The 24504-nt window shown below is 39.2% G+C and overlaps 1 protein-coding gene across 1 annotated transcript in view; it reads left to right on the top strand.

Annotated features, from left to right (window-relative positions):
• The window catches only part of FAM120C (family with sequence similarity 120C), a 133165-nt gene extending 109927 nt beyond the window's left edge, over window positions 1–23238 (top strand). Inside the window, exons 11-13 of the mRNA XM_018043858.1 lie at window positions 16980–17094; window positions 19014–19223; window positions 22602–23238. Coding sequence (XP_017899347.1) covers window positions 16980–17094; window positions 19014–19223; window positions 22602–22928 — 652 coding nt within the window. The 3' untranslated portion in view covers window positions 22929–23238. The remainder of the gene's footprint in view (window positions 1–16979; window positions 17095–19013; window positions 19224–22601) is intronic.
• Window positions 23239–24504: the final 1266 nt, after the last annotated feature.

Raw genomic sequence — 24504 nt, 5'->3', positions numbered from 1 at the left:
AGCCGCTCAGGTCCAGGTTCTTGGGTACTCCATGAAGGCACAGACTCGGTTGGGCCTGCGTTCTGTGCCCTTCCCAGGTCTGAGCAGCTCAGATGACCAGGTACTTGGTGAGCGCAGTCACCCCCAGGTGGGGCGTGCATCTTATCACCTCCCTTGTCCCAGCCTCTAGGTTTCCTGGATGTACAATGGGTGCGCCTTCTCCTGGGGAGCTGATCTCTGGCTGTAACCCTCCCGGTGGGTGTCAACCATCTGGAATCCCAAGAAGTCTTGGTTAGCAAGGAAGCCTGCTTGCAGTTTGGTAGATAATGCCTCTCTGGGACTGCAGTTGCCCCTTCCAGCTCTGGCTGCCCCCGCCTGCCTGTCTCCAGCAGGGGATGGGCTGGTCCACAGCCAGCTAGCTCTGCTCAGTCCTGTCCTCTGTGAGCGGGCCTGGCAGTGTCTTAGGTTAGGGCTTTTTGGTGGATAGTTCTCTCTCTCTCTCTCTCTTTTCTTCTCTCTCTGGCTATCCCACAGTCTACGTTGCTATCTCAGGTTAGTTCCCTCAAATTGCCCTTCAAGGCATTCAGTCCTGGTCCTTACCATAAGCAATGCAGCGGGTGCCTCCCTATCCAGCCCCCACTTGCTAGTGGCGGATGCGAGCATTTGGGCTGATTCTCCACTGGGAGTTGCAGTTAGGCACGTAATCTGTGGGTTTTAATTATTTATTTATTTATTTTTCCTCCGGTTATGTTGCCCTCTGAGATTCCAAGACTTGCCACAGACCCTCTGGTGAGAGTGTTTCCTGGTGTTTGAAAACTTCTCGCTTTTTTAAGACTCACTTCCCGGGACAGATCTCCATCCCTACCTCTTTTGTCTCTCTTTTTATCTTTTATATTTTGTCCTACCTCCTTTCGAAGACAATGGGCTGCCTTTCTGGGTGCCTGATGTCCTCTGCCAGCACTCAGAAGTTGTTTTGTGGGATTTTCTCAGCGTTCAAATGTTCTTTCAATGAATTTGTAGGGGAGAAAATGGTCTTCCTGTCCTATTCCTCCACCATCTTAGGACCGCCCCCCTCCCCCAGTCAGTGTTGTAAAAAGAATGAATAAAAATGGAAAGAGACTAAAAGACTTGTAGGACAATATCAAGCATACCAACATATGCCTTATAGATGACCCAAGAGAAGGAGGGTGGTTAGAAAAAATACATGAAGAAATAAGAATTGAAAACTTACCAAATGTGATGAAAAACATAAATCTGCCCATCAGAGATCAAAATCTCCATTTAATACAACCTCAAAGATTCACACTTAGACACTGTTGAAAAGAGAGAGCCAGTCTTGAAAGAGGCAAGAGAGAACCAGCTTGTTATATACCAGAGAACCCGAAGAACATGAACAATAGTCAAAAGTTAGAAGTAACTTATTTTCACTGTTGGGTTAATTAAGGAACGAGAAGTTATATATACATATAATACAATATTATTCAATCTTAAAAAGGAAGGAAATTCTGACACATGCTACAACATGACTGACCATTTAAGATATGCACAGTGAACTATGCGAGTCACAAAAAGACAAACATTGTATGATTCCACTTATATGAGTTATCTAGAGTAGTCAGATTTAGAGATAGAAAATGAAATGGTGGTTTCCAGGGGATGAGGAGAGGGAGGAATGGGAAGTTACTGTTTAATAGGTATAAGATTCAAGTTGAGAAGAAAAAAGCTCTAGAGGTGGGTAGTGGTGATTATGCAGCAAAATTTGAATGTACTTAGTGCTGCTGACTGTATACTTAAAAATTATTAAAGTGGTAAATATTATGTTATATATCTCTTACCACAAAAGAAACAAAAAGGAAGACAAGGTATGAGTAAAGAGGGTACGGCAAACCCTATCCTGAGCAAAAGTGTAACTTAACTACTGAAAATTATTTTTAAAATCATTTAACCCTCAGACGTACCATAGCCTAGAAGACAAGCACTCCTTCTCCTCCTAGATCCCATTCTTGGGTTATAGTTTCACCCTGGAATAGGATTACCCCCAGTTCTTATCAACGCCAGCCCTATGTCCCAGTAGCTGTGGTAAAGAGGCTCACTTAACCAGCCTCCACTCATGGCAGAAGCTCTAATTCAGGGGCAGCATGCCAATGATACTTGGGGCCCTGATCATTCCCACTGAGCCCATGTGTCAGAAAGAGTTTCCACACTGAGGATCAAGTCAAAAAGACTAGGGTCTGCCAACCCATCACCCCATCCTCAGTACCCACTTGTGGAACAGAATGCCGCTTGTCACTGTGAGAAAAGCAGCCCCAGATCTGGTACAGTGACTAGGAGCTCTTCTTAGTGGATAAGCAGGCCATAAAAATGAGGAGCTCTATACATCTACCTAAAGTGACTGTGTTTATCTGGAACACAGTTGATACTAAGGAATTAACATGAGGCTGGTCACTCCATGATACAAGCAGAATGGCAGAGCATCTAGAAGTTTTATAGAGGGAATTGGGGAAATAAACAACCAAGAAGAGCCATCCTAGAGCTCCCCTGGTGACTCAATGGTAAAGAATCTGCCTTCCAGTGCAAGAGATGGAGATTTGATCCCTGATATGGGAAGATCCCACGTGGTCCCAACTTCTGAGCCTCTGCTCTAGAGCCCAGGAGCCACAACTACTGTGTGGATCACAACAAAATGTGGAAATTTCTTAAAGAGATGGGACTACCAGACCACCTTACTGCCTACTGAGAAACCTGTATGCAGGTTAAAAAGCAACAGTTAGAATCGGACGTGAAACAATGGTCTGGTTCAAATTGGGACAAAAGTACTTAAAGGCTGTATACTGTCACCCTACTTATTTATCCTATATGCAGAGTACATCATGTGACATGCCAGGCTGGATGAAGCTCAAGCTGGAATCAACATTGCTGGGAGAAATATCAATAACCTCAGATATGCAGATGATACCACCCATATGGCAGAAAGTGAAGAAGAACTAAAGAGCCTCTTGATGAAGGTGAAATAGGAGAGTGAAAAAGCTGGCTTAAAACTCAACATTCAAAAAACTAAGATCATGGAATCCGGTCCCATCACTTCATGGCAAATAGATGGGGAAACAATGGAAACAGGGACCGACTTTATTTTCTTGGGCTCCAAAATCACTGTGTACAGTGACTGTAGCCATGACATTAAAAGACGCTTGCTCCTTGGAAGAAAAGCTATGACAACCTAGACAGCATATTAAAAAGCAGAGACATCATTTACTTTGCTGACAAAAGTCCATGTAGTAAAGCTGTGGTTTTTCCAGTAGACATGTACGGATGTGAGTATTGGACCATAAAGAAGGCTGAGCACCAAAGAATTTATGCTTTCCAACTGTGGTGCTAAAGAAGACTCTTGATAGTCCCTTGGATGGCAAGGAGATCAAACCAGTCAATCCTAAAGGAAATCAACTCTGAATATTCATTGGAAGGACTGATGCTGAAGCTCCAAGACTTTGGCCACCTGATACAAAAAAATGGATTCATTGGAAGAGATCCTGATGCTGGGAAAGATCAAGGACAGGAGGAAAAAGGGGTGGCAATGGATGAGATGGTTGGATGGCATCACTGACACAATGGGCATGAGCAAACTCCAGGAGATAATGTAGGACAGGAAAGCCTGGCATGCTGTAGTCCATGTGGTTACAAAGAGTTGGACATGACTGAGCGACTGAACAACAATAACAACAGTTAAATAAGTGGGAAAACATCCCTTGGTCATGTATAAGAAGATACAAGATTTTTAAGATGGCAGTAGTCCCCAAGTTTGACTACATATTTACCATAATCCAAAATTCCAGATGGCTTCTTTGCAGAAATTAACAAGCTGACACTAAAATTAATGTGTAAATGCAGTGGGCTCAGAGTAGCCAAAACAGTCTAAAAAAAAAAAGGCCTAATTGTAGATTCATACTTCTTAATTTAAAATTTTACTATAAAACTACAGTAATTGAGACAGTAGTATAAGGGTAGGCATATAAATGATGAAGTACATTTGAGTGCCCAGAAATAAACCCTTCCATTTATGGTCAACGGATTTTTGGCAAAGGTACCACAATAATTCAATGGGGAAAGATAGTCATTTTAGCAAATAGTTTTGTGATAACTGATAGCAAATAGTTTGTGATAACTGGGCATTCATATGCAAAGGAGTGAAGTTGGATCTCTACCTCACATAATATACAAAAGTTAACTCAAAATATATCATAAGCCTATATGTAAAAGCCCAAATTATAAAACTTTTAGAAGACAACATGTGTAAATCTTCATGATCTCAGATTACGCAATGGTTTCTTAGATGTAGTGCCAGAAGCATGACAGAAAGAAAAGTACGTAAATTGGACTAGATCAAAACTAAAAGCTTAATCCACAGCTAAGATTATTCTCAATGGTGAAGGAATGGAAGTATTTCCTCTAAGACCAGGAAGAAGACCAGGGTCCCCACTCTCACCACTATTATTCAATGTAGTTTTGGAACACCTTGCCATGCAATTAGACAAGTAAAAGAAACACAAGGAATCAAGAAAGGAAAAGAAGTAAAACTATTAGTGTTTGCAGATGACATGATACCATACATAGAAAATCCTAAAGATGCCACCAGAAAACTACTGGAGCTAATCAATGAATTTAGTAAAGTAAGTCACATAATACAGAATTAATACACAGAAATCTCTCGCATTCCTATGCACTAACAGAAAATCATCAGAGAGATTAATGAATCAATCTCACTCACCATTGCACTCAAAAGAATAAAATACCTAGGAATAAACCTACCTAAGCAGACAAAAGACCTGTATGCAGAAAACTATAAGACACTTATGAAAGAAATCAAAGACAACACAAATAGATGGAGAGATATACCATGTTCTTGGATTCAGTTCAGTTCAGTCACTCAGTCGTGTCCGACTCTGCGAACCCATGAATTGCAGCACGCCAGGCCTCCCTGTCCATCACCAGCTCCCGGAGTTCACTCAGACTCCTGTCCATCGAGTCAGTGATGCCATCCAGCCATCTCATCCTCGGTCGTCCCCTTCTCCTCCTGCCCCCCATCCCTCCCAGCATCAGAGTCTTTTCCAATGAGTCAACTCTTCGCATGAGGTGGCCAAAGTACTGGAGTTTCAGCTTTAGCATCATTCCTTCCAAAGAAATCCCAGGGCTGATCTCCTTCAGAATGGACTGGTTGGATCTCCTTGCAGTCCAAGGGACTCTCAAGAGTCTTCTCCAACACCACAGTTCAAAAGCATCAATTCTTTAGTGCTCAGCTTTCTTCACAGTCCAACTCTCACATCCATACATGACCACTGGAAAAACCATAGCCTTGACTAGACGGACCTTAGTCGGCAAAGTAATATCTCTGCTTTTGAATATGCTATCTAGGTTGGTCATAACTTTTCTTCCAAGGAGTAAGCGTCTTTTAATTTCATGGCTGTAATCACCATCTGCAGTGATTTTGGAGCCCCAAAAAATAAAAGTCTGACACTGTTTCCACTGTTTCCCCATCTATTTCCCATGAAGTGATGGGACTGGATGCCATGATCTTCGTTTTCTGAATGTTGAGCTTTAAGCCAACCTTTTCACTCTCCTCTTTCACTTTCATCAAGAGGCTTTTTAGTTCCTCTTCACTTCTGTCATAAAGGTGGTGTCATCTGCATATCTGAGGTTATTGAGATTTCTCCCGGCAATCTTGATTCCAGCTTGTGTTTCTTCCAGTCTAGCATTTCTCATGATGTACTCTGCATATAAGTTAAATAAGCAGGGTGACAATATACAGCCTTGACGTACTCCTTTTCCTATTTGAAACCAGTCTGTTGTTCCATGTCCTTGGATTGGAAGAATCTATATTGTAAAAATGACTGTACTATCCAAAGCAATCTGCAGGTTCAGTGCATTCCATATCAAATTCCCAGTAGCATTTTTCACAGACTAGAACAGAAAATTTTACAATTTGTATGGATATGCAAAAGACCCCAAATAGCTGGTGCAGTCTTGAAAAAGAAAATGGAAAGGAAGGAATTGGGCTCCCTGACTTCAGACTGTTCTACAAAGCTGTGGTAATCAAAACACTATGGTACTGGCACAAAAACAGAAATATAGATCAATGGAACAGGATAGAAAGCCTGGAGATAAACCTGTTAGGTTAAAAGATGACCAGGACACCAAAAAAAATTGTCTAACAAGCTTTTTAATGGCGAATCACTACCGGATGGGGTTCCTGGACCCGAATGAGGCAGGTCGAGGAAGTCTGCGCCCAGACCATGTTAGAAGCAGCTTATATAAGTTTGTTGCGAGGGATGGTCAGGTTAATGGGCGGGGGTTCGGATAGGTCGCCAGGCCGAGGCGTCACGGGCTGATAGGTCCTTTTACGTGGCTGGTGCAGGGAGGCTTTAGCTGGCGAAGTGTGCTGTCACTGGTCCCCAGAATCTGAGCAGCTCCTTCCGTTAGGGACTTCCCCCGCCAGTGGGGGAGAGAAGGGGCGGCCCATCATGGCCCCCGGGTCCGACCTTACAAAACCCACACGCCTTATGGTCAACTTAAAACAGAGACAAGAATATATGATGCAGGAAAGATAGTCTCTTCAATAAGTGATACTGGGAAAACTAGACAGCTACATGTTAAAGAATGAAATTAGAACACTTCTTAGACCATACACAAAAATAAATTCAAAATGGGTTAAAGACTGAAATGTCACACCGAATACTATAAAGCTAGAGGAGAACATAGGCAGAACACTCTTTGCTATAAATCACAGCAAGATCCTTTTTGACTCACCTCCTAGACCAGTGGAAATAAAAACATAAATAAGCAAATGAGACCTAATTAAACGTAAAACTTTTGCACAACAAAAGAAACTGTAAACAAGATGAAAAGACAACCCTTAGATTGGGAGAAAATAATCGCAAACAAAACAACTGACAAAGGATTAATCTCCAATATCTATAAGCAGCTCATGCAGCTCAATTTTTTTTTAAAAAAAGACCAGTCAAATAGTGGGCAGAAGACCTAAACACACATTTCTCCAAAGAAGACATACAGATGGCCAACAAACACATGAAAAAATGTTCAACATTGCTCATTTATTAGAGAAATGCAAATCAAAACTATAATGAGGTATCACCTCACGCCAGTTAGAATGGCCATCATCAAAACATCTACAAACAATAAATGCAGTAGAGGATGTGGAGAAAAGGGTACCAGCCCTCTTGCACTGGTGGTGGGAATATAAATTGATGCAACCACTATGGAGAACAGTATGAAGGAAAGTAGGAATAAAATTAGCAAATGACACAGCAGTCCCACTACTGGGCATATACCCTGAGAAAGACCATAACTCAAAAGAACACATGTACCCCAATGTTCACTGCAGCACTATTTACAGTAGCCAGAACATGGAAGCAACCTAGATGTACATCAACAGATGAATGGATAAAGAAGTTTTGGTTCATATATACAATGAAATATTACTCAGCCATAAAAAGGAATGAAATTGGGTCATTTGTACCAATGTGGGTGGACCTAGACTCAGTAATACAGAGTGAAGTAAGTCAGAAAGAGAAAAATAAATATCGTATATTAACATATATATGAAATCTGGAGAAATGGTACACATGAACCTATTTGCACGGTGGGAATAGAGACATAGATGTATAGAACAGACTTATGGACACAGTAGGAGAAAGGGAGGTGGAAGATGAATTGAGAGAAGAGCATTGACATATATATGCATTACCATGTGTAAAATAGATAGCTACAGGAACTAGCTGTATAGCACAAGGAGCCCAGCTCAGTGCTCTGTGATGACCTAGAGGAGTGGGATGCTAGGTGCTGGGGAGGGAGACTCACAAGGGAGGAGATATATGTGTACTTATACCTGATTCACATTGTTGTACAGCAGAAACTAACACAACATTGTAAATTGTGCACAACATTGTAAAGCAATTATACTCCAGTTAAGAAATTTAAAAATTACACTCTAATCAAAAAAATATTATACTCCAATTAAAAAAAAAAAACTAAAAGCTTGTGTGCTAGAGACAATGCCAAGAGGAAAAGTGAGAACACAACTCACAGAATGGGATAAAATGCAAATCATATATCTGATAGGTATCTAAAGTATCCAGGATGTATAAGGAATACTTACAACTCAATAACAAAGGAGAGATGATTTGATTTAAAAATCAAATGGGCCAAAAATTTCAGTTGACATTTCTCCAAAGTAGATATATATATGGCCAATAAGCATATGAAAAGAGACTCAACATCACTAATCTTTAAGGAACTGCAAATCAAAAATACTATAAGATGCCAGTTAATACCCATTAGTTCAGTTCAGTTCAGTCGCTCAGTTGTGTCCGACTCTTTGTGACCCCATGAATCACAGCACGCCAGGCCTCCCTGTCCATCACCAACTCCCGGAGTTTACTCAAACTCACGTCCATCAAGTCAGTGATGCCATCTAGCCATCTCATCCTCGGTCATCCCCTTCTCCCCCTGCCCCTAATCACTCCCAGCATCAGGGTCTTTTCTAATGAGTCAGATCTTCCCATGAGGTGGCCACAGTATTGGAGTTTCAGCTTTAGCATCCATCCTTCCAGTGAACACCCAGGACTGATCTCATTTAGAATGGACTGGTTGGACCTCCTTGCAATCCAAGGGACTCTCAAGGGTCTTCTCCAAACCACGGTTCAAAAGCATCAATTCTACAGTGCTCAGCTTTCTTCAGAGTCCAACTCTCACATCCATACATGACCACTGGAAAAACCATAGCTTTGGCTGACTGACCTTTGTTGGCAAAGTAATGTCTCTGCTCTTTAGTATGCTGTCTAGATTGGTCATAACTTTCCTTCCAAGGAGTAAGCGTCTTTTAATTTCATGGCTGTAATCACCATCTGCAGTGATTTTGGAGCCCCCCAAAATAAAGTCTGACACTGTTTCTGCTGTTTCCATATCTATTTCCCATGAAGTGATGGAACCAGATGCCATGACCTTATTTTTCTGAATGTTGAGCTTTAAGCCAACGTTTTCACTCTCCTCTTTCACTTTCATCAAGAGGCTTTTGAGTTCCTCTTCACTTTCTGCCATAAGGGTGGTGTCATCTGCATATCTGAGGTTATTGAGATTTCTCCCAGCAATCTTGATTCCAGCTTGTGCTTCTTCCAGCCCAGCATTTCTCAAGATGTACTCTGCATGTAAGTTAAATAATAAGCAGGATGACAATATACAGCCTTAATGTACCCCTTTTCCTATTTGGAACCAGTCTGTTGTTCCATGTCCAGTTCTAGCTGTTGCTTCCTGACCTGCATATAGGTTTCTTAAGAGGCAGGTCAGGTGGTCTGGTATTCCCATCTCTTTCAGAATTTTCCACAGTTTATTGTGATCCACACAGTCAAAGGCTTTGGCATAGTCAATACAGCAGACGTAGATGTTTTTCTAGAACTCTGTTGCTTTTTCCATGATCCAGCAGATGTTGGCAATTTGATCTCTGGCTCCTCTGCCTTTTCTAAAACCAGCTTGAACATCTGGAAGTTCATGGTTCACATACTGCTGAAGCCTGGCTTGGAGAATTTTGAGCATTACTTTACTAGCGTGTGAGATGAGTGCAACTGTGCGGTAGTTTGAGCATTCTTTTACATTGCCTTTCTTTGGGATTGGAATGAAAACTGACCTTTTCCAGTCCTGTGGCCACTGCTGAGTTTTCCAAATTTGCTGGCATATTGGGTGCAGCACTTTGACAGCATCATCTTTCAGGATTTGAAACAGCTCAACTGGAATTCCAGCACCTCCACTAGCTTTGTTCGTAGTGATGCTTTCTAAGGCCCACTTGACTTCACTTTCCAAGATGTCTGACTCTAGATTAGTGATGACATCATCATGATTATATGGGTTGTGAAGATCTTTTTTATAGTCTTCCGTGTATTCTTGCCACCTCTTCTTAATATCATCTGCTTCTGTTAGGTCCATACCATTTCTGTCCTTTATCGAGCCCTTCATGAAATGTTCCCTTGGTATCTCTAATTTTCTTGAAGAGACCTCTAGTCTTTCCCATTCTGTTGTTTTTCTCTATTACTTTGAATTGATCGCTGAAGAAGGCTTTCTTATCTCTTCTTGCTATTCTTTGGAACTCTGCATTCAGATGCTTATCTCTTTCCTTTTCTCCTTTGCTTTTCGCCTCTCTTCTTTTCACAGCTATTTGTAAGGCCTCCCCAGACAGCCATTTTGCTTTCTTGCATTTCTTTTCCATGGGGATGGTCTTGATCCCTGTCTCCTGTACAATGTCACGAACCTCATTCCATGTTCTTCAGGCACTCTATCTATCAGATCTAGGCCCTTAAATCTATTTCTCACTTCCACTGTATAATCATAAGGGATTTGATTTAGGTCATACCTGAATGGTCTAGCGGTTTTCCCTACTTTCTTCAGTTTGAGTCTGAATTTGGTAATAAGGAGTTCATGATCTGAGCCATAATCAGCTCCTGGTCTTATTTTTGTTGACTGTATAGAGCTTCTCCATCTTTGGCTGCATAGAATATAATCAATCTGATTTTGGTGTTGACCATCTGGTGATGTCCATGTGTAGAGTCTTCTCTTGTGTTGTTAGAAGAGGGTGTTTGCTATGACCAGTGCATTTTCTTGGCAAAACTATTAGTCTTTGCCAAGAGCGTGGTCCACTGGAGAAGGGAATGGCAAACCAATTCAGTATTCTTGCCTTGAGAACCCCATGAACAGTATGAAAAGGCAAAATGATAGGATACTGAAAGAGGAACTCCCCAGGTCATTAGGTGCCCAATATGCTACTGGAGATCAGTGAAGAAATAACTCCAGAAAGAATGAAGGGATGGAGCCAAAGCAAAAACAATACCCAGTTGTCGATGTGACTGGTGATAGAAGCAAGATCTGATGCTGTAAAGAGCAATATTGCATAGGAACCTGGAATGTCAGGTCCATGAATCAAGGCAAATTGGAAGTGGTCAAACAAGAGATGGCAAGGGTGAACGTCGACATTCTAGGAATCAGCGAACTGAAATGGACTGGAATGGGTGAATTTAACTCAGATGACCATTATATCTACTACTGCAGGCAGGAATCCCTCAGAAGAAATGGAGTAGCCATCATGGTCAACAAAAGAGTCCAAAATGCAATACTTGGATGCAATCTCAAAAATGATAGAATGATCTCTGTTCGTCTCCAAGGCAAAGCATTCAATATCACAGTTATCCAAGTCTATGCCCCAACCAGTAACACTGTAGAAGCTGAAGTTGAACAGTTTTATGAAGACCTACAAGACCTTTTAGAACTAACACCCAAAAAAGATGTCTTTTTCATTATTGGGGACTGGAATGCAAAAGTAGGAAGTCAAAATAACACCTGGAGTAACAGGCAGATTTGGCCTTGGAATGCAGAATGACGCAGCGCAAAGAAATGTTCCTTTGGTATCTCTAATTTTCTTGAAGAGATCTCTAGTCTTTCCCATTCTGTTGTTGGATGGCTATAATTTAAAAGACTAACAAAAACAAAGAAGACTGACAACAAGTGTTCGTGAGGATGTGGAGAAATTGGAACCCTGCTGGTAAGAACGTGAAATGAAGACACATTCACACAGAAACATGTTCTTGAGTATTCATATAGCATTACTCATAATACCCAAGAAGTGGAAATAACTCAGATGTCCATCAACTGATGAATGGGTTAACAAAATGTAGTGTAGTCATACAATAGAATATTACTCAGTTATAAAAAGCAACTAACTTGATTTATGCTATAACGTGTATGAACCTTCAAAAACAGTAGGCTGACAGTAGGCTAAGTAACAGTAGGCTAAGTGAAATTCACCAGTCACAGTATGACATACATATTTATATGAAATGTTCGGAATAAGCAAATCTGTAGATGTGGGATTACCATGGGTCTGAGGGAGGGGCAAATGTAGAGTGAATGCTAATGGATATGAGGTTGCTTTGGACGGTTATTTAAATGTAGTGGTGACAGTTACATAGCCCTGTGGATTAACTAAAATCAATGACTTTATACACTATTAATACATGAATTGTATAATAATTTTATCTCAATAAAGCTGTAAAATAGAAAGGAAAATGAAATAGATCCCCAGATAACCAAAGATTAAGAGAATTTATTGCTGTCAACTTGCCATATAAGAAGTATTAAAACATGTCCTTCACATTGAAAGGAATGACACCAAATGAATGAATGAATAATAACCACCTGTTGTGGTAGTTGCATAGGTATATGTAAAAAGTAGTATAATATATTTTTTTCTCATTTGTTCACTTAACCTATTTAAAAGACAACTACATAAGTCAATAAGTATAAAATTGTATGTTGGTTTTAGAATAATAGCATAATACACACAACGATAATAACACAGTGGTGGGAGGAAAGGAGAGAACTATATTGGAGTAACGTTTCTACCTTCTACTGGAATTACTTAGTACTAATTTGATGTGGTGTGTCAGGTAAGATGTATTTTGTAATCTACACAGCAACCATTATGAAAATAACTAAAATATAGTAAAAAAATAATTAAAATGCTATACTGGAGAGTATTTAATGCAGTAGAAGGCAGTAAAAGGAGAACAAACAAAAAAGCAAAAAAGGTATGAAACCTATGAATCTAATCAACAACTATATCAAATGTAACTGGACTGAACATTCCTATCAAAAGGCAGAGATTGTGAGATTTGATACAAAACCTGAGCTATCTACAGGAGATACACTTTGGATTCAAAGACACAAATAGGTTAAAAGACAAAGAATAGAAGAAAATATACCATGCAAGCAATAATCATATGAGATATAATAGCTGTACTAATATCAGACAAAATAGACTCTAAGACAAGTAATGTTAAAATAGACAAATAAGAAAATTTTATAGTAACAAAAGGGTCAATTCATCAGGAAAATATAATAATTATTAACATATATTCCTAACAACAATATCCCTAAATACATGAAGCAAAAACTGGTAGAATTTAAGAATGAAAAGATCTAAATATAAGACCAGAAACTATAAAACTCCTAGAGGAGAACATAGGCAAAACACTCTCCGACATAAATCACAGCAGGATCCTCTATAATCCACCTCCCAGAATATTGGAAATAAAAGCAAAAATAAACAAATGGGATCTAATTAAAATTAAAAGCTTCTACACAACAAAGGAAACTATCAGCAAGGTGAAAAGACAGCCTTCGGAATGGGAGAAAATAATAGCAAATGAAGCAACTGACAAACAACTAATCTCAAAAATATACAAGCAACTTACGCAGTTCAATTTCAGAAAAATAAATGACCCAATCAAAAAATGGGCCAAAGAACTAAATAGACATTTCTCCAAAGAAGACAAACAGATGGCTAACAAACACATGAAAAGATGCTCAACATCACTCATTATCAGAGAAATGCAAATCAAGACCACAATGAAGTACCATTTCACACCAGTCAGAATGGCTGGGAACCAAAAGTCCACAAGCAATAAATGCTGGAGAGGGTGTGGAGAAAAGGGAACCCTCTTACACTGTTGGTGGAAATGCAAACTACTACAGCTACTATGGAGAACAGTGTGGAGATTCCTTTAAAAACTACAAATAGAACTGCCATATGGCCCAGCAATCCCACTGCTGAGCATACACACCGAGGAAACCAGAATTGAAAGAGACACATGTACCCCAATGTTCATTGCAGCACTGTTTATAATAGCCAGGACATGGAAGCAACCTAGATGTCCATCAGCAGACGAATGGATAAAAAAGCTGTGGTATATATACACTGTGGAGTATTACTCAGCCATTAAAAAGAATCCATTTGAATCAGTTCTAATGAGGTGGATGAAACTGGAGCCTATTATACAGAGTGAAGTAAGCCAGAAAGAAAAACACCAATACAGTATACTAACACATATGTATGGAATTTAGAAAGATGGTAATGATAACCCTGTATGCGAGACAGCAAAAGAGACACAGATGTAAAGAACAGACTTTTGGACTCTGTGGGAGAGGGAGAGGATGGGATGATTTGGGAGAATGGCATTGAAACATGTATACTATCATGTAAGAAATGAATCACTAGTCTAGGTTTGATACAGGATGCTTGGGGCTGGTGCACTGGGATGACCCAGAGAGATGATATGGGGAGGGTGGTGGGAGGGGGGTTCAGGGTTGGGAACTCATGTACACCTGTGGTGGATTCATGTTAATTGTATCCAAAACCAATACAGTATTGTAATTTAAAAAATAAAATTTAAATTTAAAAAAAAGGAAAAAAAAAGAATAAAATAGAAACTTCAACAATGATAGTGGAAGGCTTTAATGCCCTACTCTCAATAATGGCTAGAACACCTAGACAAAAAGCAAAAATATAGAAGATTCACGAAACATCATCAACCAACTTGACCTGACCTGATAAAAATGGATCATAGACTAAAATGTAATAGTTAAAACTATCTAACTTGCAGGAGAAATTTTTCATGATTTTGAGTTAGGCGAAGATTTCTTAGATACAACAGCCAAAGCAAAATCAACCTAAAAAAATAGATTTCTTCCAAATACAAAATTTTTATACTTCAAAAGCCACCATTACAAAACAGAAAAGACAAGCCACAGACTAGAGAAAATATTTACAAAACATATATCTGATAAAAGACTTGTATCAGAATATATATAACAAACTCTTAAAACTTATAAGAAAACAGACAACTCAGTCTAAAAATGAATAAAAGATGTAAATAGACATTTCACCAGAGATGATATAGGGTTGTAATAAAAGCACATGAAACGATTCTCATCTTCAGTAATCATTGAGGAAATGCAAATTTGAACCGTAATGAAACACCACTTCAGTCAGCTGAAATGATTGTAATAATTAAAAAAAAATGACAATGACAAATGTAGGCCTGGCTGCAGAGAATTGGAATTCCCTCATACACTGATGGAAATTTAAAATGGTATAGCTACTTTGGAGATTAGTTTGGCATTTTCTTAACAGGTTAAACATAAATATATAAATAGTCACTCAGTTGTATCCAACTCTTGTGACCGTATCGACTATAGCCCATCAGGCTCCTCTGGCCATGGGATTCTCCAGGCAAGAATACTGGAGTGGGTTGCCATTCCCTTCTCCAGGGAATCTTTGCAACCCAGAGATCAAACCTGGGTTACCTGCATTGGCAGACAGATTCTTGACTGTCTGAGCCACCAAGGAAGTCCATTCAAATAATCATAAGACTCATTTATTTCACTCCTAGGTATCTGTTGAAAAAATAGGTCCACACAGACTTGCACATGAATGTTCAAAGAAATATTATTCATAATAATCAAAAAGTAGGAACAACTCAAGTATCTGTTAACTGGGAAGTGGATGTGATATGTCCATCAATGAATGTTACTCAGTAAAATAAAACTACTAATACATGCCAGAGCACTGAACCAACCTCAGAATTACTATGCTTCATGCCAATGAAAATAATCAAAGAAGGAACGTTCATGGACTTACCATTGTAAAGCTGTCAATTCTCAGATTGATCTGTAGATTTAACACAATTCCTGTGGGCTTAATGCAAGGTTTTTTATGAATGAAGACAAACTTATTCTAAAGTTTATGTGTAAATTTATATAGGCCCTTATGATAGCTAAAACAATCTTGCAAAAAAAGAAGTATAGGAATCATTCTACCTAATATTGTAGCCAAAATAATCAAGACTGGAGTTATTTGCAAAGGGATAAGCACATAGGTCAATGGAACAAAATTAAGAACCTAGAAATAGAACAACACATGTATACTCAAAAGTGCAAAAACAATTCAATGGAGAAAGTACAGCCTTTGAACAAATGGTGCTGGAACAATCGGACATCCATAGGCCAAAGAAACAAACACTTCAATCTGAACCTCCCACGTTATACGAAAATTAACTCAACCCTGTCTAAAGAAGGCATCCTAGGAACTTGTTTAGAAAACTGGGAATTTTTGAAGAAAGCATTAACCATTCTGTCTCTAAACTGCTGTTCTAATCTACAGATCACGGACTTGAGTTGTCACATTTCCTGCTTCCAACCAACCCTGCTTGCTTCAGACTGGCCCCCCATAATCGTAATTGGCAAGAGCCAATTCCTTAATATATATCTTGTTACTCCTGTTTGCCCTGAATTCAGTGGTTTCTGTGTACTGGCAGACTCCTTGGTTTGTCTCGAGGCTGAAGTCAAGGGGAAATTCTCTCAGCACCAAGGACCTCTCTGTTCAGTCCTGAATGGATTTTCCCTCCAATTGCAGTGCTTGTGCCTATACTTGTGCCACTAAATATATAAAGGTATATCGTTATACCACCTCCAGATTCTCATTGTGGAATATATTGTTCAGTGTTAAATACATTGCACCCTTCAAGCAATGTGTCCATTTTAAAAATCTGAACGAAGGCTCAGCATATACTTGAGGTCAGTGTTTGGTGAATTTAATAAAATAAAAATGATCAGCACTTCAGAAGTCTATCTTGAATGAATAATCAGAGATACAGATGAGATTTAAATATGTGTATATCTTTATAGTAATTTTATAATAAAAGAAAATGAATAGTATGTTTCTAATATTATAGGAATATTTATATAAATTTATAAAACACATGAGGAGCATGAAGTCATTTAAAATCATGTTTTTGACAAGTATTTAATGAATGAAAGGTTCTTACAATGTTGAATGAAAAAAGCAAGATAGAATATTCTATATGTAGTATGAAAAAACTGAGATTTGAGATGCTAGGAAGAAAGAAGCCATAAACTTAACAGCAGTTATACGTGAATGGTGCCTGTCTCCTCTACCATCTAGATGAAGTAACCAAAGGCAGAGATTCTTTTACCTTATTTCAGAACGTAGCTAGCATCTGACCCATGGTAGGTTACATTTAGCTTACTAAGTGTTTGTGAAATGAGTAAATGAGCTTTTGTCACTTAATAATGATGCTTTTATCTTCTAGATACATGGTTCAATGGCCTGGCGGCCGAATCCTGCATCGCCATGAGCTAGACACCTTCCTGGCACAGGCAGTTTCTACTCAACTTTATGAACCAGATCAACTTCAAGAACTCAAGGTGATTTGAACTATCCTCATTTAAATTATTTTACGAGCTCATAACTCTATTTTAGGTCTTTTTTTTTTCCTGCAGCTGGAAAGAAGAGTAAGTTCTGCAGGTAAATGTTTGATTTACTTTAGCCAAATATTTGTGTCTATTAATAAACCCAACACTGCTTACATACTGATGGGTGAGAATGGGTAGAAAAAATGGTATTGTGTAAGACTGGTAAGTTGTGGCCCATAGATCACAGTAAGGTTTCCAACTCTTGTAAAAGATGCTACAGGGGACATATCCTGGTGTTCCGTTTGTCTTTGAGTAAATATTTACCCTCTCTCCCTGGTGGCTCAGTGGTAAAGAATTCACTTGCAGTGCAGGAGGTACAGGGGACACAGGTTCGATTCTTGGGATGGGAAGTTCCTCTGGAGGAGGAAATGGCAACCCACTCCATTATTCTTGCCTGGAGAATTCCATGGACAGAGGAGCCCATGGGCTACAGTCCATCAGGTCACAAACAGTCCGACACAACTGAGCACGCACACAATACAATACTTGATTTACAATATTACATTCGGTTCAGGTGTTAGCATAGTGATTTGGTATTTTTGAAGATTATATTCCATTGTAGACTATTATAAGATAATGGATATAATTCCCTGTGCTACCCTCCTTTTTTAAAAATAATACTGAGTATTAGAGGGAAGTCTAGACAAGCAAGAGGAAGCAAGTAAATCCAACATCATAACTGAAGGCAGTAGAATATAGTAGGTTAGAGAGTAGGCTCTGAAGCCAGGCTGCCTTGAATCTTAGCTCATAAGGTTGCTTAACCTCTGTAGTTTCAGTTTCCTTACTCATAGTATTATGAGGATATTAAATAAAATAATCCATGCAAAACACTTATAAGAGTGGCTAGCATGTTCTAAGTATACAGTACTCAATTAGTTATTAATGCAGGACACTCCTCTTGTGACTTAAGTAGCCATGGTCCTTTGAGACCCTAGTATAAACTAGAAGAAAATCAAGTCTAGTAAGACTTACAAAATCTTGACATGAGATCAACAAAGGAAAAGATGAAAACAGTCTTAGACAAACAGTGTTGGTTCCTTTCTTCAGTAAATGTGATATTGCTTGATACTAGAGCAGGTACTGACAACTCCACACCACACCTAGGAGGGGACCTGCAAGTACTATCCCTTTTCCTGTTAAAGCCATCTAACATGTCAACTTGAGATAACCACTGTGTACATTTTGATGATTTCTTCCAGCCTTTTGTCATGCATTTTCTACGTGGTTGATATATTATTTATATAATTATATATTGTATTTTTAAACTTGATGTAGAACATAGTTTCTTTGTCTTAAAATTTCTTAGTAAATAATCATATGGATGTATCATTTAATTATTCTTATTTTGGCCACTTGGTTTCCAGTTTTCACTTACTATATGTAATAATTAACATCTTTATGTATTAGAGCCTTATTCACATCTCAACTTCCTTAGAATAGATTCCTAAAAGTAGAATTTCTGAGTCAACAAATGTGACCATTTTAAGGTTCTTGATACATATAGCTTAATTTTAATGTACATTACTCATTAGTTTTATTTGAGTGTGCTGTTTATTTCACCATATCCTCATCAGCATTGGACGTTCTTTTGGTCTTGTTTTGTTCTAATTTTTTTCTTATTTGACAGGCAGAAAAATTGGTATCTCAAGAGGGTATCTTTTAAAGATTTGAGTTGATTTTTTTTGTAATGAGTATCTTCCAAACCATCTCAGAGACAGAAATGGATAGAGGCTGCTTATGTCCTCAAATGTCCATATTTAAAAGTAACATGTTCTCATTTAACTGGAATAATCAGCAAAACAGGAATAAGAGCAAATGTAACCAATAACAGCAATTTCTTAATGGTAGTTTTTCCTCTGTGGTGGTTTCAGATTGAGAAACTGGATGCTCGAGGGATCCAGCTTGCTGCCCTCTTCATGAGCGGAGTTGATACAGCCCTGTTTGCCAATGATGCCTGTGGCCAGCCAGTTCCTTGGGAACACTGCTGCCCCTGGATTTACTTCGATGGAAAGCTGTTCCAGAGCAAGCTAATTAAAGCAGGCCGGGAGAGAGTATCCCTAGTTGAGCTCTGCGATGGCCAGGTACCAACATGTTGGGTAGCTAATAAGACGAACTATGATCTGCTGTGAAAGTGAATGGCAGAAAAGGGTAAAGGAGCAGAGAGACTAGGGAAGGAGGTAGCAGAAGTGGGAGAATGTGTCTGACCTTAAACTAACTTGGTCAAGGATGGTCCCAAAGGCCCAGTGTCTATATACATGTTACAAAATCATGTTGGCATAGTTTTGGAAGTTTTGGCCACAGCAATCAGAGCAGAAAAAGAAATAAAAGGAACCCAAATTGGAAAAGAAGTAAAACTCACTGTTTGCAGATGACATGATCCTCTACATAGAAAACCCTGAAGACTCCACCACAAAATTACTAGAGCTAATCAATGAATATAGCAAAGTTGCAGGATATAAAATCAACATACAGAAATCCCTTGCATTCCTATACACTAATAATGGGAAAATAGAGAAATTAAGGAAACAATTCCATTCACCATTGCAACAAAAAGAATAAAATACTTAGGAATATATCTACCTAAAGAAACTAAAGACCTATATATAGAAAACTGTAAAACACTGGTGAAAGAAATCAAAGAGGACACTAATAGATGGAGAAATATACCATGTTCATGGATTGGAAGAATCAATATAGTGAAAATGAGTATACTACCCAAAATAATCTATAGATTCAATGCAATCCCTCTCAAGCTGCCAATGGTATTTTTCATAGAATTAGAACAAATAATTTCACTATTTGCATGGAAATACAAAAAACCTCGAAGAGCCAAAGCAATCTTGAGAAAGAAGAATGGAACTGGAGGAATCAACCTCCCTGACTTCAGGCTCTACTACAAAGCCACAGTCATCAAGACAGTATGGTACTGGCACAAAGACAGAAATATAGATCAGTGGAACAAAATAGAAAGCCCAGAGATAAATCCACACACCTATGGACACCTTATCTTCGACAAAGGAGGCAAGAATATACAATGGAGAAAAGACAATCCCTGTAACGAGATGGGAAAACAAGGTGCTGGGAAAACTGGTCAACCACTTGTAGAAGAATGAAACTAGAACACTTTCTAACACCATACACAAAAATAAACTCAAAATGGATTAAAGATCTAAATGTAAGACCAGAAACTATAAAACCCCTAGAGGAAAACATAGGCAAAACACTCTCTGTATCTGGGGAATGAGTGGGCACATTCACAGCAGGATCCTCTATGACCCACCTCCTAGAATACTGGAAATAAAAGCAAAAATAAACAAATGGGACCTAATTAAAATTAAAAGTTTCTGCACAACAAAGGAAACTATAAGCAAGGTGAAAAGACAGCCTTCAGAGTGGGAGAAAATAATAGCAAATGAAGCAACTGACAAAGAATTAATCTCAAAAATATACAAGCAACTCCTGCAGCTCAATTCCAGAAAAATAAACGACCCAATCAAAAAATGGGCCAAAGACCTAAACAGACATTTCTCCAAGGAATACATACAGATGGCTAACAAACACATGAAAAGATGCTCAACATCACTCATTATCAGAGAAATGCAAATCAAAACCACAATGAGGTACCATTTCATGCCAGTCAGAATGGCTGCTTTCCAAAAGTCTACAAGCAATAAATGCTGGAGAGGGTTGGAGAAAAGGGAACCCTCTTACACTGTTGGAGTGAAAACTGGTACAGCCACTATGGAGAACAGTGTGGAGATTCCTTAAAAAACTGGAAATAGAACTGCCTTATGACCCAGCAATCCCACTGCTGGGCATACACACCGAGGAAACCAGAATTGAAAGAGACACGTGTACCCCAATGTTCATCACAGCACTGTTTATAATAGCCAGGACATGGAAGCAACCTAGATGTCCATCAGCAGACAAATGGATAAGAAAGCTGTGCTACATATACACAATGGAGTATTACTCAGCCATTAAAAAGAATCCATTTGAATCAGTTCTAATAAGGTGGGTGAAACTGGAGCCCATTATACAGAGTGAAGTAAGCCAGAAAGAAAAACACCAATACAGTATACTAACACATATATATGGAATTTAGAAAGATGGTAACAATGACCCTCTATGCGAGACAGCGAAAGAGACACAGATGTATAGAAGTCTTTTGGACTCTGTGCGAGAGGGCAAGGGTGGGATGATTTGGGAGAATGGCATTGAAACATGTAAAATATCATATGTGAAATGGATCGCCAGTCCAGGTTCAATGCAGGATACAGGATGCTCGGGGCTGGTGCACTGGGATGACTCAGAGGGATGGGATGGGGAGGGAGGTGGGAGGGGTGTTCAGGATGGGGAACACATGCACACCCTTGTTGGATTCATGTCAATGTATGGCAAAACCACTACAATATTGTAAAGCAATTAGCCTCCAATTAAAATAAATAAATTTATATTAATAAAATCATGTTGGGAAGAGTTTTGTGTTTTTTTTATAATGAGGCTTCAAGTTTTCATATTCCTTTTTTTTGCTCTGAGTTATTTTTTCCCCATGGAATGAATGCTCAGATACACTATATGCCTTTCCCCTCATTCTTAGAATTTCATTTCACTTATTTACAAAAATTAAGTCATTTTTTAAATGATATTTTTTGTAAAGGAACTATTTTATAAATAGAAGACGGCAGTAAAATAGATGACAGAGTAAAAGCAGGGGATATTTTTTCCAATAAAGCCTTGGGAAAGATGAAAGAAGGCAAGGGAAACGAACCCTTACTTTCTTCTTTGTCCATTTGTGGGGAATAAGCTGATAGATTAGAGAAGAGGCCAGCAAACTACAGAAAGATTTTTTTTTATTTGAATTTTTATTCCAATAAAACTTTTTGAAACATGGCCACATTCATTCATTTACATATTGTCCATGACTGCTTTCATACTACAATGGGAGAGTCAAGTAGTGACAGAAACAGTATGGCCTTTTTCAGAACAAGCTTGCTGACCTCTTGACTAGAGGCATGGACTTCTCCTGGATAGAGGCCATGGTCTCTGATCCTGAGTATGAGAGAGAAGGTTAAAAGGGTTTGTATGTGTAAAGTTTTGTTCTCTTTAAGTAATTCTGTTACCTCCCCCTTAAAAAATAACCTAGCCTATTGCTGGCTGTGTGATTAGGCATTACTAAATACTCATTGTTGTATTTGTCTTTCTTGACCTAATCATGGTGCCTCATAAGCCCTTGGTCAGAACTAGTATGATGGTAGTTTGACATCATGCAAAGAGTGGGAGCTTTGTTTTCAGGGAGGCTTTGCTATGTTGCCTTGAGCCATTTAACTCCAGGCCATGATTCCATTCGTGGGAATGGACTTGTGAGTTTGTACATAGACCACCCAATACTGTGCCTGAAACATAGGAGAAGTTTTAAAAATTGCAGCTGCTATTATTACTCTCTTCTTCATTTGAAGGCTGACCTGGCAACCAAAGTGGAGAAGATGAGACAGAGCATACTTGAAGGAGTCAACATGAACCATCCACCGCCTTCTCTACTTCCATCACCTACCTTTATGCCTCCCATGGTGCCCTCTCTCTACCCTGTTTCACTTTACCCCCGAGCCATGGGCCCAATGCCACCTCCCCCTCAAGGAAGGAGCCGGGGGTTTGCAGGTCAGTACCTAAGAATAAGGTGTTTGTCATTGTCAATCTATTTCATAATAACCTATCCAGTAATTATTGCCAGTTACAGAATCAGCAGTTTCATATATATCTTATCTCATTTACGGTCTGTGCTGTAGTGTGGTTTGAAGAGTAGCTTATTGAAATGGAGGGGTGTAGCATAGGGAAGAAAGCCCACTGACTTCCCAGACTACTCTCCATGGAAGTTATTAGTTCCTAAGGTTTTGACTTACAAAGTAACTGATGTAGAAACCAAGAGTCACATTTTACTTTTGAGAACTGCAGTTCATGTGAACTGGGTCTTCATGGTTGCTGGTTAGCCCACTAATTCCCCGTGTACACAGGAACTTGCAGGAAGAGCAGTGGGAAGTCAGTAAATGGCTAGTGTCAGCAAACAACCGTAGCTTGATATACCCATTTCCACTCTGAGGGTAGACCTAACACATTTCCAGAAGCATAGAGAGAAATAAGTCACAGTCTGTACCCTCTAGGGAATTGTGTTTTAGTGAGGAAAGCAAATACATAGATGTGGATCCACATATACATATACTGGGTTAGCCAAAAAGTTCCTTCATTTTTAACGTTAAAAGACACAGTTTTCATTTTCACCATGAACTTCATTGAGCAAGGTATTCATCAATTGTGTTTATATCAAAAGGTGTCCCCCTGAAATCTGATAAAACCTAATTCCACTCCAGATTTTAAAACAAACAAAAACTTCTCTAACTAGATAGATTCCCCTGAACTTCATGAGAGTAGTCTACCAGAGCCCTACAGAGCCCTATATATTGATTGGACAAACACTGGCAACATTACTGTAAAGTCAAAAACAACATAAGGATGCCCTCACCACCTGTAATAAAACTAAGAAAATCTAGAGGTATGAATACCAGAAAGAAAGGGGGTGTTACGGGATAACTGTGTCCTCTCTCCAAAATTCATATGTTGAATTCCTAACTCTTAGTACTTCAGAGTATGACTGTATTTGGAGATAAGGCTTTGAAAGAGGTAATTAGCTTAAAATGAGGCCACTAGGGTCGGCCCTAACCCAATCAGACTGCTCCCTTTTTAAGAAGAGATTGGGATATACAGAGGGACAACAGGAGCCCGTATGCACAGGGATGACCACGTGAAAATGTAGCAAGAGGGAGATCATCTGCAAGCCAAGGTGAGTCCTCAGGAGAAAGCAACTTTGCTAATAATTTGATTTTGGACTTCTAGCCTCTAGAACTATGAAGAGAATAATTTCTATTGTTCTGTGGGCTTCCCTGGTAGCTCAGCTGGTAAAGAATACACCTTCAATGCAGGAGACGCTGGTTCAATTCTTGGGTCAGGAAGATCTCAAGGAGAAGGGATAGGTTACCTACTCCAGTATTCTTGGGCTTCCTTGTTGGCTCAGATGGTAAAGAATCCACTGCAATGTGGGAGACCTGGGGTTGATCCCTGGTTGGAAAGATTCCTGAAGAAGGGGACAGCTACCCAGTCCAGTATTCTTGCCTGGAGAATTCCATGGACAGAGGAGCCTGGCAGGCTACAGTCCATGGGATTGCAAAGAGTTGGACATGACTGAGTGACTTTTACTTCACTTCACTTCCAGCCATCCAGTCTGTGGTATTTTGTTATGGCAGCCCTAGCAAACTAAGATAGGGGACATAGATCACCTACTTCAAGAGCCCAAGACAATTACCTGAAAAA

The sequence above is a fragment of the Capra hircus genome (assembly GCF_001704415.2).
Source record: "Capra hircus breed San Clemente chromosome X unlocalized genomic scaffold, ASM170441v1, whole genome shotgun sequence".
Taxonomy (NCBI): Eukaryota; Metazoa; Chordata; class Mammalia; order Artiodactyla; family Bovidae; genus Capra; species Capra hircus.
This window is presented reverse-complemented; position numbering and strand designations above follow the sequence as displayed.